Genomic DNA, 17,153 nt, shown 5'->3' on the forward strand with positions numbered 1-17,153 from the left:
TTTTAGATAGTCGAGTGTTAACACTTCATGTGATGCTCTTGTACAATTTAAAGAGCATGTTAAAAATTTGACCTAAGGGATCAAATTCAGATATCAATGGGTACCTGATTAGAACAGTAGATCATCTGTACACTGGTCACATGGCTTCCTCACATGAAATAACTCCTAGTCTTAGTTGGGGATTTGAACTTACACCAGTGAGAGGCAAATTATTTATAGTAATATTAAGTTAAATAAGATAATTTTTGATAAATGAGCAGCGCCATGACAAAACCAACATAATGGGTTTGCGACCAGCATGGATCCAGACCAAACTGCGCATCTGCACAGTCTGATCAGGATCCATGCTGTTCCCTTAAAGACCCTATAACAAGTAAAGAAACTTATAGCGAACAGCATGGATCCTGATCAGACTGCGCGGATGCGCAGTCTGGTCTGGATCCATGCTGGTTGCAAACCCATTACATGTATGTTGGTTTTGTTGTGACGCGGCTCAAATATGCTAATTGTTTTATATTTATAGTGTGATAGCCGTACTGACAGTGAAAGCTGGGTCTCACATATCAATAAATTTGCGAAACAAGTCATTACATCACATGTGAGTACATATATGATATTTTTCATTATATTTACCATATATATATATCCATGGATATAACAAGAATAATTTAAGGCATTTATTGAGAGATGTGCTGTAATAAACTTAGCTTTATATCAAAATTTAGAAATGAGAATAATATTTTTCTGACCTTTGTTGAATTATATACATATTCATCACCTTCACATGATTTAGTTGTTGTTTTTTCTTCACTATAGGCAATGGAAAATGAATTTCTAGTTTTTTAATGATGAAAGGGTGAAAAAGCACATTTAATTTTTCACATTTTTTTAATTATGTTTTTGTGTGTATATTAATGAGTTAGGACATCATATAAATTTGAAAGTAGATAAAAAAGATCCTTCAATGATTATAATGATTAAAAATTTGATGAATACTTTTTCTTTATCATGAAAAAGCAGATTCTTATGGTTTAGTCTTAAGAAAGTCATTTTACAAATGTAAAGCTACTTTTGAGCAACAAAAACTTAAGTAAACCGATAGAATATTCATGGTGTTGAGTGGGTTGATCATTTTTCTAGAGGATAAGTGTGGATGTAAATCTTAATCATACATTCTCTATTGCCTATATGATAAAACAGTACTCAAGATAACAGCCTTTCTATGGATGTTTTCATGTAGCCAGTAGATAGTATCTATTGTTTTTGTGTAAAATGTTAATACCAAATGAAAATAAAATCAACAAGAATAGTTCACACAATTTTTTCGTTTCTGCTTTGATCCTAATTTTGCCATCTAAGCTCATAAGTGAATTACTTGTTTCTGATAGCTTACCTTCTAAACAGTTCATTTTGGTATATTTCCTAGGTTTATCAAATTTGTTTAGAAATCGATATTTTCCACACCATATTGTTTATCATGGCTCACACTATTCACATATAATTGTAATACACTTCAGATTATTCCTCTATTAAGCTTTTAATATTAAGTTTAACCCTCAACCTTCAGTTTTACCAGGTTCATAACTGTAAAATTATCTAATTTTACATTTTCATTTTGATATCCTCAAACTGATAATGGCTTTCCAAAAATGAAAGCTGGAAAAATCCATTTAAGAAATTTCAGCAGGTGAAGGGGTTAAGACTAATATTTTTATAATGTACTTTCATACAAACTGCAATGCCCCTTCTCAGTAATATTACATATATCCTGTGTAAGTGAAATGAGCCGTGTCATGACAAAACCAATGTAAACTAATGCAGTTTGCGACCAGCATGGATCCAGACCAGCCTGCGCATCCGTGCAGTCTGATCAGGATCCATGCTGTTCGCTATCAGTTTCTCTACTTGTTATAGGGTTTGTAAGCAAACAGCATGGATCCTGATCAGACTGCGTGGATGCGCAGGCTGGTCTGGATCCATGCTGGTTGCAAACCCATTATGTTGGTTTTTGTCATGACACGGCTCAAATGATAATGTTCCGCTCCACAGGTTGGCTCACCTGATATACAGTAAGTATGATAACCTCACATGTTTTTATCTGTTCACTAGCTCTCACACTCAATGTTTACACTCAATGTTTGTGTTTATTTGTACCCAGAATGCAACACAACTTTGTTAAATAAGAGGTGAATGTTGCCTCTGATAGTGATATCAGTTGTTTTAAACTTATAATATATAAAATGATTTTACCAATTCATTAGGAAGAAGAAATATACAGGTACTTAATTAGAAGCAAATTGATTGCAACAGAACTTTTTCACATGTAGCTTTTTTAATTATTACACTTTTATAAGCAACTTTTAAACTGATAAAACATTCATAGCAAAAATTGTATTTAATTTAGAAAAGCGTAAATCTAAGGATTGCTATGCACATGGGTTCCAACTGTGTTAGGGGCAAACTGTTTGGGCAAGAAACTTTTAACACTTTGCTTAGTATTGGTTGGTTCAGGACCAGATTTGATGCGTTTATAAGTTTATAACTTCTGAAATAGTAAAACTGAAATAGATTATATATAAACTAAATGCGTAAATCTTGTTTTTATTAACTAAAAGAGTAAAATTTGTCGGAAACAAATAAGGTCATGTATAAACTTATTTTTGGTTTTAACAGAGACTTGAATCATTATATGAACAAGTAATACATTTGTATAAAACTATTTTAGTATTTTAAACGTAAAAGAAAAATGTACATAAAAAAATTAATTTCTTACCAACATATATGTTGTGTTGTTTAACTGCCTATTCATTGAATCATGTTTTCTTTTGAATTTCATGATTTATTTATCTAATTAAATATTTATTAATTTCATTTAATGTTATTGACATTTAAGATATTGTATTAATCTGATGGGCATGTAAAAAGTTATTCTGACTATGCTGAAGAAAAACTCTTTTTTAGTTTTTAAGGCAATTTAACACATTCTCCACTGAAGTAAATTTGTTTGTACATTTCTTTCTTTCCACATACATCACAGATATGATTTAAAATTAAATGTAATTTGCTCATTTTAAACAAATAATCTGTTTTTACATGTATTATTAGTAGAGGCGTTGTGTATTCTGGTTGTAGGATTAATTGTATTGCTAGTTAAATTGGTCTATGCCAGTGGAATACATAGAAAAACTCTGTTTCCACAGTGACAGACTTTTTTTGAAGTGATTGATAAGTTTGTATATAAACAAAACAATCATGAAGTTCTTATAATTTTTTGCATTCAGAGTCCTTGAGAATTCTTTTGATGATAAAACAAAAAAAAAAAAAAAAAAAAAAAAGAAAATTGAAATATTTTCAATGATACGTACAGATATCTTTGTATGAAAAAGTAATCACATTGTTGGTTTAATATACATTTTTGATTAAAATGTAACCACATCTGTTTTTAGCTGAAACATTACAAGAACAGTAATTATCTCTGCTTTGCACAGAAACAGTAAAGGAACCATACTATAGCTTTGAACAAAAAAAAAAGGAATTATACCTTGCTTTGAATTATAACAATAAAAGAATAATTATTATAACCTTGCTTTGAATTAAAGCAGGAAAAGAACTTAATTAAAGTTGGCTCCAATTACAAACAGTAAAGGAACTATAACCTGGCTTTGAATTATAACAATTAAAGAATTGAAGGTACTATGTCCTAGCTTTTAATAAAAACTGAAAAGGATCTTTTTAACAAGGCTTTAAATCATTACAGAAAAAAGAACTTTAACCTGGCTTTGAATTAAAACAGTAAAAGAACTATAACCTTGCTTTGAAATAAAGCAGAAAAAAAGATCTTTAATTTGGCTTCAATTAGAAACATTAAAGGAACTATATTCTGGCTTTAAATCAAAACAGAAAAGGTCATATAATAAAGCTTAAAATCATAACAGAGAAGGAACTTTAACCTGGCTTTGAACAGTAAAAGAACTATAACATTGCTTTGAATCAAAAGAGAAAAAATAACTTTAATTTGGCTTCAGTTTCAAATGTAGAAACATTACAGAACTATAACCTGGCTTCAAATCAAAATGGTACAGGAACTATTACATAGCTTTAAATTAAAACAGTAAAACAAAGCTTTAAATTAAAACAGTAAAACAATTTTGCTTTATTTAGAACAGGAACTATAACCTAGCCTTAAATTAAAAAAGTAGAGGAATTTTAAATTGACCCCAATAAGAAACATTTTAGGAACTATGACCTTGTTAGCTTTGAATTAAAACATTGAAATAATAAGGGAACTGAAATGTGATCTACTTTGAATTGAAATAATAAGGGAACTGTAATGTGATCTACTTTGAATTGAAATAATAAGGGAACTGTAATGTGGACTGCTTGGAATTGAAATAATAAGGGAACTGTAATGTGATCTACTTTGAATTGAAATAATAAGGGAACTGTAATGTGATCTACTTTGAATAGAAATAATAAGGGAACTGTAATTTGGACTGCTTTGAATTGAAATAATAAGGGAACTGTAATGTGATCTACTTTGAATTGAAATAATAAGGGAACTGTAATGTGATCTACTTTGAATTGAAATAATAAGGGAACTGTAATGTGATCTACTTTGAATAGAAATAATAAGAGAACTGTAATGTGATCTACTTTGAATAGAAATAATAAGGGAACTGTAATGTTGACTGCTTGGAATTGAAATAATAAGGGAAGTGTAATGTGATCTATTTTGAATTGAAATAATAAGGGAACTGTAATGTGATCTACTTTGAATAGAAATAATAAGGGAACTGTAATGTGGTCTACTTTGACTTGAAATAATAAGGGAACTGTAATATGAACGGCTTTGAATTGAAATAATAAGGGAATTGTAATGTGGTCTACTTTGAATAGAAATAATAAGGGAACTGTAATGTGGTCTACTTTGACTTGAAATAATAAGGGAACTGTAATGTGGACTGCTTTGAATTGAAATAATAAGGGAACTGTAATGTGGTCTACTTTGAATTGAAATAATAAGGGAACTGTAATGTGGTCTACTTTGAATTGAAATAATATAGGAACTGTAATGTGGACTGCTTGGAATTGAAATAATAAGGGAACTGTAATATGAACGGCTTTGAATTGAAATAATAAGGGAATTGTAATGTGGTCTACTTTGAATTGAAATAATAAGGGAACTGTAATGTGGTCTACTTTGAATTGAAATAATATAGGAACTGTAATGTGGACTGCTTGGAATTGAAATAATAAGGGAACTGTAATATGAACGGCTTTGAATTGAAATAATAAGGGAATTGTAATGTGGTCTACTTTGAATTGAAATAATATAGGAACTATAATGTGGACTGCTTGGAATTGAAATAAAAAGGGAACTGTAATTTGGACTACTTTGAATTGAAATAATAAGGGAACTGTAATATGAACGGCTTTGAATTGAAATAATAAGGGAATTGTAATGTGGTCTACTTTGAATTGAAATAATATAGGAACTGTAATGTGGACTGCTTGGAATTGAAATAATGATGTTTTATATTCAACACAAATTATTCTTTCATGCTAGAAAAGTGCATTAGATTACTCAGGTGCTTCATTGTGCTAGGATAATTCATAGAGGCACCAGCTGTAGAAGTTTCCCTCCACCATTGTTATATGCCCTTGATAATGTTGATGTCTTCTAAAGAAATATTTTTGAAACATTAAGAATAAAAAAAAAAAATTATGACCCCTTTGTAATGATTATAATGACAGTTTTATAAAAAAAAAATTGTTGCTTCAATGTATGTTTTTTTTATCTAAAAAACATTTATGTAAAAAAATATTAATATAATAATAACTTTGATATATTTCACTTATAATTAAATTGTTAACATTCACTTTGTAATTTTTTATTATTGACTCATATGTTCCGTAAATTCTGCATGGGTCACTTTTATTAATGCACTAACTTACAAAAAAATAATATTGTGTTATGTGAACATCAGTGAAACTTTAAGGTTAAGGTAAATATTCTGCTTCATACTATCAAACAAGGTCTTGAAACAGATGCAATAACTTTGAAAAGTATACAATAAAGATATTCAGAACCTTAATAATCATGTTTTCATAATTATGTGTTATGGTCATACCTGGATTTAAAAAAAAAAAAAATTTGGTGGTGGGGGGAGGGGGTTAACATCGCACCAACAATGGGATTTTAGATAACATTTTTGTTTGTGATGGGATTTTCATTGTCTTTCTCATTTGGTATTCAGGTTACACATAATTCATTTGATAAATTACAGATTACTGTCTTTGAGTGATTAAAAATCAGGATAAAAGAATTCTTTCATTGACAAGTGGTGCTTTAGTTTTCAATTGATACTGATTGTTTTTTTTTTCCATTTTCTTTCATTTTAGTGGATTGTTTTTTTTTCCATTTTCTTACATTTTAGTGGATTTAAAATGTAAATGTTAATGTGATTTTGGTGTGTCCCATGGACTAATACATGCTACAATTTTTAGCTGTCTATTGTTGCAGGATAACATATTTCTTTAAGATCAAGCTAAACAGCCATTACTTTGGATCATGGATGAAAAAATATTGAAAATTAATGTTGAAAGTCTGTTAGTATATGATTTGATATGAAAATAATTTGAAAGTTCTGTAAGATATTGTTGAAATCAGGATGCACAAATTAGAGGATAAAGATGGTATTAAAATATATCCTTAGTGCAGTAATGGGTTAACTCCTATTAAATCTTAATAGAAATTAACTTCCTCTGTGAATCAGATCTATAAGACTGTGTTTATTATTACAACAAAGATACTATGTCTTGTAACTGCAATAAATATCTATTTGACCCTTTTTACTGATCTTTTTTAATGTGGATATTCAAAAATTGTTAATTGATCAATTAACTAATTAAACACTAACGTAATGATGTAGAGAAATGATACATATTTATATAACTTCAGGATTACAGCCCTGTGACAGAATATAAGACAGAGCCTTTGAAGAAGTTTACATCAAGCCAGCCACCAGCCTCATCACAGGAAGAGGTGAAACCTAGCAAAGCAGTATGGGTATGACCTTGACATTGAATGACCTCAGCATGACCTTTAGACATTGAATGACCTCAGCATGACCTTTTCCACTCTGATCTGATTGCTTGATATTATATGTTGATCTAGACTAGAATAATGTTATGATCTATGCAGTATGTTTGATAACCTGTTTAAATGTTTATAGAATGTGTCCTATATTGAAACAACATATCTAAGATCAAGTGTTATTTTATACCTGAAAAAAAAGGTTCTATAAATCGAAGAATTGTTCATGTTTTATATGTTTTGATTCTTGTAATTGTCTTAAATTGTTTGTTTGTCTTTTATTGTTTGTTAGCTGAACTTAACTCTACAGCAGATACTTTTATTTGTTACAGATTTAAAACAAAACAACAAAAAAACAACATTTTATTAATACCAAAGAAAGTAAAAAATTGAATGATCTCTATTCCATTCACAACTACCTATTGATATTCATTTTGTAAACTTGTAACGAGATGAAGGCGCCTTATTAGGCACTTCCTGTAACTTTATAAAATTATACATATTATCATAATAGACTTGTGACCTTACATCTTCAGTTGTAACTAACATTTTCTCTTAGGTTTATGTGCAATGGTTCCTTGTTTTTATTTGTTAAAGAAAAAATTTGGAGACATTTTCTTTAAATTAATATTCAGAAAACAGGAAAACCCAGTTTTGTTACCTCTGTTTAAACCCTAAGTCTGTTGGATTCAGTCTGAATCTATCCATGCAGCTAGTGCAGACCAAAAATAAGCTGGCACATCCGTGCTGTCTGATCATGGTCGGCACAGTTACCTATTCAGTCAGAAGTTTTGGTCCAGATTGAAAGATGTAGAAGTTCATTTAAGATATTTGTTTTAGTAAAGGTTAAGGTATGATAGTCATAATTACTGTTAGAAATAGGTATGAAACTTCAGAATCATCCATTAAAGCTGCCTCCAGATGAGCCTAAATATTATTAAAATCAAACTTGAGATAACTGTACTAAGATTTTAGGAAAAGTAAAAAGATTAAAAATTTAATAATTTACATGTATTGTGCAGTTAATAAATGATTTTTTCAGTATTTCTAACCATATTTCTACTGTGTTACTAATGCAGTAAAGGCTATTTCGAATATTTTTACCTCATTTTGGTAATTTACATGGGTCGTGAGTGCTGTTTGTAATTTGTAAATTACGTCCTTTTTGTTACTAAACAATATTTTACTTTCAAATACATTTTCAAAATTTTCATGAAAATTAGATGTATCTGGAGGCATGCTGCTTTAAAGCTGAACGCCTCCAGATGAGCCGAAATATTTCAAGAAAATCAATATTGAGTAAAATGTACTAAAATTTTAAGAAAGGTAAAAAAATCAAGATCGAAGTTTATTTTACATGTAATGTGGGGTTTAAGACTGATTTTGCAGTATTTATCACCATATTTCTAATGCGTTACTAACGCTGTAAGGGTTTTTTTTTGCATAAGATGACCACTTTTTAGTAATTTTCTTGGATTGTAAGTGCCGATTGCAAAACGTAAATTACTATTTTTGTTCACCTTACAATATTTTACTTTCACATACATTTCTAAAATTTTCATGAAAATCAACACGAATCTGGAGGCATGCTGCTTTAAGTCAGTCACATGTCTTATAGTTTAAATTTAAAAGCAATATACATTGTACATGTTATTTTTGGGTTTTATCTTTTTTGTCATAAGTAACTGTTTTATCATTAATCAAAGGTTTTATGTAGATATTTACATGTATTGAATTTATTGTTGAAATGTATCAATTTGAACATAGTGCCATCAAGTACAATTACGGGTTACACACTGTAAGAAATGGTGGAAACTTGATCAACGATAGTCTATGAAAATTTTGAAAACCATTATATACATATAATTCTTGTAATTTCTACAACTTCAGTTCGTATCAACATTAAAAAAACATGCATTGTGTGGTAAACTAAAGATGCTGAAGAATGAATAGCCAACAATGGGAATATCAGACTTCCAAATTCCTTTTGACTGCGCAGACGCGCAGGCATCTGCGCAGGCTGGTCTGGATCCATGCTGGTCGCAAACGCATTATGTTGGTTTTGTCGTGACACGGCTCATTTTTTGATTAATTTGTTTATTCATCTCATTTTAGTTAATGTTATTTTCATTGATAAATCCTATTTTGATTAATTAATACTATTTTGATTAATTAATACTATTTTGATTAATTAATCCTATTTTGATTAATTAATCCCATTCAGGCTAATTGATAATATTCTTGATGCTAAAATGACCTATATATGTTTGTATATCTTTCCTAACATTTATTTAGTTTTTTTCCTTTGCAACATTAAATTAAATGATAATGCTTACACTGCTGCATTGTGGGAGATTTTTAACTAATTGCATCTTATATGTGACTAAAACAATCCATTTTAAAACCATTAGAACTTGACATGTTAGAATTGTATGAAGCCCTAATCACTTGCTATAAAAATGAAAGTTGGTGATGCTAAAAATAATCTTTGCGTAGAATATATACATACTAATAACATATAAAAAGCCAGGAAAAAAACCTTTTAGTTCCTAGCATGTCAGGAAAAATTAACATCAGCTGTTGCTAGAATTTCTCTTGCCAATTGTAATTTTGCATCAAAATTAATATTTTAATTTTATAATTTTGACAAGAATAATATTTTTTTTGTTTTTTGTTTGTTTTGTTTTTGTTTTTTGTTGTTTTTAGCTCACCTGTCACAAAGTGACAGGGTGAGCTTTTGTGATCGCTTTTCGTCCGGCGTCCGTCCGTCCGTCGTCCGTCCGTAAACTTTTACTTTAAATGACATCTCCTCATAAACCACTAAGCCAATTTCATCCAAACTTCACAGGAATGTTCCTTTGGTGGTCACCTTTAAAAATTGTTCAAAGAATTTAATTCCATGCAGAACTCTTGTTGCCATGGCAACCAAAAGAAAAAACTTTAAATATCTTCTTTTAAAAAACCATAAGAGCTAGAGCTAAGATATTTGGCATGAAACATCTTCTAGTGAGTGTCTACCAAGTTTGTTCAAATAAAAGCCCTGGGGTCAAAATTGGCCCCACCCCTGGGGGTCATTGATTTTCCCTATATGCATATAGTAAAAACTTAAAAAATCTTCTTTTAAAGAACCGTAAGAGCTAGAGCTTAGATATTTGGCATGAAACATCTTCTAGTGAATGTCTACCAAGTTTGTTCAAATAAAAGCCCTGGGGTCAAAATTGGCCCCGACCCAGGGGGTCATTGATTTTCCCTATATGCATATAGTAAAAACTTAAAAAATCTTCTTTTAAAGAACCCAAAGAGCTAGAGCTAAGATATTAAGCATGAAACATCTTCTAGTGAGTGTCTACCAAGTTTGTTCAAATTAAAGCCCTGGGGTCAAAATTGGCCCCGCCCCAGGGGTCATTGATTTTCCCTATATGCATAAAGTAAAAACTTAAAAAATCTTCTTTTAAAGAACCATAAGAGCTAGAGCTTAGATATTTGGCATGAAACATCTTCTAGTGAATTTCTACCAAGTTTGTTCAAATTAAAGCCCTAAGGTCAAAATTGACCCCGCCCAAGGGGGTCATAGATTTTCCCTATATGCATATAGTAAAAACTTAAAAAGTTTTCTTTTAAAGAACCCAAAGAGCTAGAGCTAAGATATTAAGCATGAAACATCTTCTAGTGAGTGTCTACCAAGTTTGTTCAAATTAAAGCCCTGGGGTCAAAATTGGCCCCGCCCCGGGGGTCATTGATTTTCCCTATATGCATATGGTAAAAACTTAAAAAATCTTCTTTTAAAGAACCATAAGAGCTAGAGCTTAGATATTTGGCATGAAACATCTTCTAGTGAATGTCTACCAAGTTTGTTCAAATAAAAGCCCTGGGGTCAAAATTGACCCTGCCCCAGGGGGTCATAGTTTTTTCCTATATGCATATAGTAAAAAACTTAAAAAATCTTCTTTTAAAGAACCCAAAGAGCTAGAGCTAAGATATTTAGCATGAAACATCTTCTAATGAGTGTCTACCAAGTTTGTTCAAATAAAAGCTCTGGGGTCAAAATTGGCCCCGCCCCAGGGGTCATTGATTTTCCCTATATGCATATAGTAAAAACTTAAAAAATCTTCTTTTAAAGAACTCAAAGAGCTAGAGCTAAGATATTTAGCATGAAACATGTTCTAATGGGTGTCTACCAAGTATGTTCAAATAAAAGCCCTGGGGTCAAAACTGGCCCCGCCCGGGGGGGGGGGGGTCATTGATTTTCCTTATATGTGTATAGCAAAAACTTAAAAATCTTCTTTGGAAAAACCCAAATAACTAGAGTTTAGATATTAAGCATGAAACATCTTTAAGTAAATATCTACAAAGTTTGTTAAAATAAACGCCCGGGGGTCAAAACTGGCCCTGCCCCAGGGGTGACATTGTTTTTAACTATATGTGTATAGTATAAACTTTAAAAATCTTCTTTTAAAAATGCCAATGAGCTAGAACTTAGATGTTTAGCATGAAACATCTTATGGGTGTCTACCAAGTCTGTTCAAATAAACAAATAAAAGCCCTTGGGTAAAAATTGGCCCGGGGGCGGGGGGCCTATATACAGGTGAGCGACCTCAGGGCCATCATGGCCCTCTTGTTTTTATTATTATTTTTTATCCCCCCCCCTGTTTTGTGTTAAAGTTACAGCAGTGTACAAGCCACATGTCTGATTAGCATCAAAGACAGCATAAATTTTGTTTTATAGGAACAGACACTTGACACAGAAATGTTGAAATTTGATATCTCTATAATGAATAACTATTACGAATCCTTAATGTTTATTGTACATCATTGGTATATGCAAATCAAGTAGAGTAGAAAAATGCATGTATATGCATGAGCTATCTTAATAGCAATTCAATTGATCCAACTGACTGTTTTATTATTATTGTTCTGTTTCAAAGATGTCTTTAACATTTTGTTTTTGATATATTTTGTGTGTTTTTATTCAGGTAATCATATCCTTGATAAAAAAAATAACAAAATTCTGTTATGCAGGTTTAAACCATTAAATTTGATGAAACCTTTTAAACTTTACCCTCCTGGCATGAACTGAATCAACCCAGCATGCAACCTGTGCAGACCAAGATAAGTTGATACATCTGTGCTGTCTGATTGTGGTTTGCACTGTTCCCTATTCAGTCATTAAATTATCTTTGAAATTTTCCCCTAAAATGGTGAATGGTTTTGTCCAGATTGAAATATGGACAAGTCCATTTAAGATATTTAGCATGGTAAAGGATAATGTAGCAATGAAAGACACAAAAATAAATATCAGTGAGGTAAAATTCTGCCATGCGAACATCATTGTTGTAATAGTAAAATGTTTTTTTCTCATGTAGAAATATTTGTAGAATATGTTTTAAATTGTTATCGAACAATAATGTTTAAATTTTGCAATTTAATTTTTGATGCAATATTGAGATCCATATTTGTTTTGACATGGCATAATATATTACTGTGTGAATAAATCCCATGTACCTATATTTTAAGGATGCTGTAGCCATGTGCATTTTTTTTACTGCCTTTAAAGAACACAATCATGTACATGTATATGGAATGATAATATTTTCTATGAATTATTTTACACAGCCTCTCTTTAATGAAATGATTTCACAGTAGAAACCCAATTTTGTGAAATAAAACTGTTTTGCATAATTTGTTGACATGTTTTTATTACAAAAGCATTTTTTTAGATACAAAAATATAAACCTTTATTATACATGTAATAGTAATCAAAACCTTTTAGATTATTTTGACTTGATATCATTATGTAAGTGATATTCAAAATTCTTATATTGTAGTTTATTGAAAAACTTGTTTCTTATACATATACTGTTTAGATTGATGTATTTGGAGCTATTTCTTATTTAAATGATATATTTTGTATTCATGTTCACATATTTTCCTATTCATTCCAGCCATGTGTTCATACATTCCATAATATTATAGTAACATTGTAACGTTTATATTTTTGTTTAAAGTAACACAGTACAAAGTTTAATGCCAGTTATGTGCAAAGATTATTTTTCTGGTGCTTTTAAGTTATTCTTTCATATATATCCACATCTAAGTGCAGTAATAGGTTAACTCCTATTAAAATTCAATATGAGATAATTCATTACTGCACTAAGGTGACGATATGTTGGTTACATATTTAAAAACAGTTTCTTTCGCACTTAAATTATACATAACTTTTTCTTTCTGTTGTTTGGACATTTAGCATGTTGTTTGTATTTTGACAAATATGCTAGAAGACATTTCTTGTAGCTGTATTAGATGCATTTCAATTCAGTTGAAAGTATTTTGTGAAATTAGTGATCTTTGTAAAGTTGCATGAAAAAAGTGTATAAAAATTTTTTTTCCTTCAGAAGATATGCTTTTGAAAATATTAGAATATTGAGTGACACACCCACTTATTTGAGGTAAAAATTGAAAGAATTTATTACTTTTACTGTGTTATCAGCATAGTTTTAGCTTTTCCTGTATATTTTTGTCTTGTTATAGATAATTTTTCTCAACATTATGGGTTCGAATCCCGACAGAGACTTTGGATTTTTTAATGTGAGGAAGCTATCCCGGTAGCTTACATAATGTTGGTGGTTCTACTCATGCCTGTAAAAAAGCAAAGAAAGGCTTCGGAGATCTTCCTCCACCTGTAAAGCTGGAAAGTCACATGATATGACCTATACTGTGTTGGTGCAACGTAAAACTCAACCAATCATAGTATGGTTTATACCTCACTGCATGCATTGATTGTCTACACCAAAATTGTCATTGACTTAAAACCTACCTTTTTGCATACCTATAACATTTATGTGATGTTTTTTATATTATTTTGTCTTCATTATGGCTAAATAATGATAAATTTTTAACTTGCCCATTTATTTGTGTTTTTGTTTTGTTTTTTCATTATTAATGTGATTGTTTTAGTATCCATGTCTATCCACGTCTATACATATTTCATCTGAGCTAAAAACACTTAAAATCTGTATTTTTGCTACCTGGTTAGATATTATGCACCCATTCATTTGTCTGTCCATCTGATCAAAACATTTGCTGTTCTTTTATCATTAATCTGTCATTTACATATGAGGAGATTTCATAATAGATTGACACAAATTTTATACTTAGTGAGATTATTTAGTGCGTAATATAGACACCCCCTCCCCTCCCACTTACCTTAATTCTACTCTTGTCAGCTTTAAACACATACCTTGTGTATCTTTCACCGGCTACCATACAGACCGGAATATCTAGCTCTCGGGTAACTACTGTTTATGGTGGTAATGAGACTTTGCAGGTTCTTCTATGGTGTATATAGTAGATAATCCTGTCTGATATGCAAGAAAAAGTCAAGGTCATTACTTGAAGCAAGTAAACCCTTAATCTACTGACAACAACTGATTCTACCCAAGTGACCAGTGCAGACCAAGATGAGCAGACATGTCTATGCCATCTTATCATGGTCTGCACTGCTTGCTATTCAGTAAGTACATATTTTGAAAATTTCCCCCATAAGTAATGAATGGATTAATCTATAATATAAAGATGGACAAGTCCACTTAAGATATTTAGTTTGGTAAGGGTAAACTTGTATTACATGTATATTGACCTCTTTGATTTCTTATCCCTCAATCTATTTGTAATTAGTTAAATTCATTTACACTTTCTATTGCCTAAATGTCTTATCTATTTTTTAATGAAATTAAGAACAGACATTGAAATATTTGGCCTAATGTGAATTACCCAGTATAATAACCTCTTTTTGCACAAGGAATACTGGTAATGTTTTGTAGTTATATTGTTCTTTTTATATACACTCCTGATAAAAGCTTTACTAGACATGCAATTCCTTACCTTTATATGTTGAATTTATTTTAGAAAAAAGAGGAAAAATAAACAGTTAACATGTTTTGTATTTGTTTTGTTTGTTTGATAAAAATGTTTAAAACAGTTTGACAACAGTGTTAGTTCTTCAATACAGGTAAGTTGGTAAAGTAAAAAAAACAGTGAATGATATTGGTCATAAGTTCATTCAGTATACTTCGTTGTTTTTCATCTGATATAAAATATACTATTTTTTTTTAGTGAAGACCAAGGTATTTTCACCCTTTACCTTGCTGGATTCGGAATTGTTTAAGCCCTAGTCACCATTATAGAGCCACCAGGATCTATACTATTGGAAGTTATATTTTTAAAAAAATCCATTAAAACTTCATTAATGAACTATTCAGAAAGAGGAGGTCAATACCATTGCACACATACATCTGGTTTAGCTGTAAATATGACGTAAAATATAACATACTTGAACACGTATTTTCCTGGTTGTATCACCATGTTTTAGCCTTTGTCTGAGCAACATCGGAGCACTTTCTAAATTTATGTAATTTGTGTTATTGTTTTTAGACACCGGCTAACAATATTATTAAACAGATCGGTTTGATATTTTGATACAAGTATCTGTTCAATTAATTCTGTGTTTATATTTTAATCAACCAACATTAAGGGAAACATGTTGAATCTGTGCCCAACAAACCATAGAGTAGTCCGGACATTTTAAAACTTTACAGTAGAAATTACTTGTTTGCAGTTAAGCCTTTACAAAATAAACGAATTAATTAAAGTTTTGTATGGCATGCATTAACATGTATATACGTTTTAGAAATTGTAGAAATGCATGCGGACGTTGCTTGTGAAAGAATGCAACTGGTTTTATTAGACTAAGAAGTTTCATTTATCTTAACATTTGAGTTTGTCATTTGAAATGTTGGTGAAATTCTGACTATTTTTTACACCACAAGGCCCGAGCTTATGCAATACAACGTGGAACATATTGAAATTATCTCTCAGCATGATAATTTTGTTATAAAGGAGACTATGTTATAGCATTGTCAAGTGTGCATGGTGTTTTCTTCAACTCCCAGTACAGCATGTTACGAGGTAGGAGCTTTAGACATACTGTTTCTGATAATTAGTGCAAGCCTTTGTCATTTGTATGAAATATTTTTTTAAGATTGCCACTATAACAATTTGTGATAACTATGTTGTTTTGTGCATGTGTGATCATTACTTTACAGACTATATTTTGCATTGGATTTTTACTGATGGAGCACAAAAGATGGGCAAAATTTCGCAACTTTAAGTTGATTAAACAGATATCGATCAGCATTGAAAATTAAGATATTGAGAATAATCAACAATAAATATTTCGTAAACGAGTACAAATTTTCTTGTTGCAAGCACCAAAATTAACAAGAGTTTTTTTTTAAGGAAGTGTTTTACTACCGATCATGTTTATTACTATAGTAGATTTATGAAGAGATCTTATGTAAGATGTTCCTTTTTAAACCGAGACTTTGACAAGGGATAAAAACATTCTTTTTAATATTAGTTTGACTGTTTAGTAAATATTTTGTATATTCTTACAGGATACCGACACTCTGCAAGTAGAAAGACGAACAAAACAGAACCTTCGAGGCTCTAAGAAAAGTTGGCAGTTATGGTAACTAACTGGAGGATTCGCAAAGATTTTATTGCATAAAAACTGGTATAAAACGCGTGAACATAGACAGAACCAGAGACCGTACACGTGTACTTGAAAATTTGAAGAAAATAATAAAACGAAAAAAACCAAAACAAATAGAAAAACACACACACACTTAAAATATAACTCATTATGACCATGGTCACGTGACAAAAAAAACCTAATACTTTTTAGCTCACCTGTCACAAAGTGACAGGGTGAGCTTTTGTGATCGCTTTTTGTCCGGCGTCCGTCCGTCGTCCGTCCGTCGTCCGTCCGTAAACTTTTGCTTTAAATGACATCTCCTCATAAACCACTGAGCCAATTTCATCCAAACTTCACAGGAATGTTCCTTTGGTTGTCACCTTTAAAAATTGTTCAAAGAATTTAATTCCATGCAGAACTCTGGTTGCCATGGCAACCGAAAGAAAAATCTTTAAATATCTTCTTTTAAACAACCCTAAGAGCTAAAGCTTAGATATTTGGCATGAAACATCTTCTAGTGAGTGT

General features: G+C 30.8%; 1 protein-coding gene across 5 annotated transcripts in view; it reads left to right on the forward strand.

Moving 5' to 3' along the window:
* LOC132713288 (pleckstrin homology domain-containing family A member 1-like) overlaps positions 1-16,830 on the forward strand; it is a 32,026-nt gene extending 15,196 nt beyond the window's left edge. The window contains exons 11-14 of one of the 5 annotated variants that reach the window (XR_009623431.1): positions 524-598; positions 2,050-2,069; positions 6,962-7,069; positions 16,549-16,830. Coding sequence is in view for 3 of the 5 variants with exons in the window: in XM_060695803.1 (XP_060551786.1) it covers positions 524-598; positions 6,962-7,069; positions 16,549-16,626 (261 nt within the window). In the remaining 2 variants the exon portion in view is untranslated. Of the gene's footprint in view, positions 1-523; positions 599-2,049; positions 2,070-3,446; positions 3,466-6,961; positions 8,940-16,548 lie in introns of those variants that run through there. The other 4 variants (XM_060695806.1, XR_009623430.1, XM_060695803.1 and 1 more) reach the window with 4 other exon arrangements.
* Positions 16,831-17,153: the final 323 nt, after the last annotated feature.

The sequence above is a fragment of the Ruditapes philippinarum genome, unplaced genomic scaffold (assembly GCF_026571515.1).
Source record: "Ruditapes philippinarum isolate M1 unplaced genomic scaffold, ASM2657151v2 ctg253_1_1_1_1, whole genome shotgun sequence".
Classification (NCBI taxonomy): Eukaryota; Metazoa; Mollusca; class Bivalvia; order Venerida; family Veneridae; genus Ruditapes; species Ruditapes philippinarum.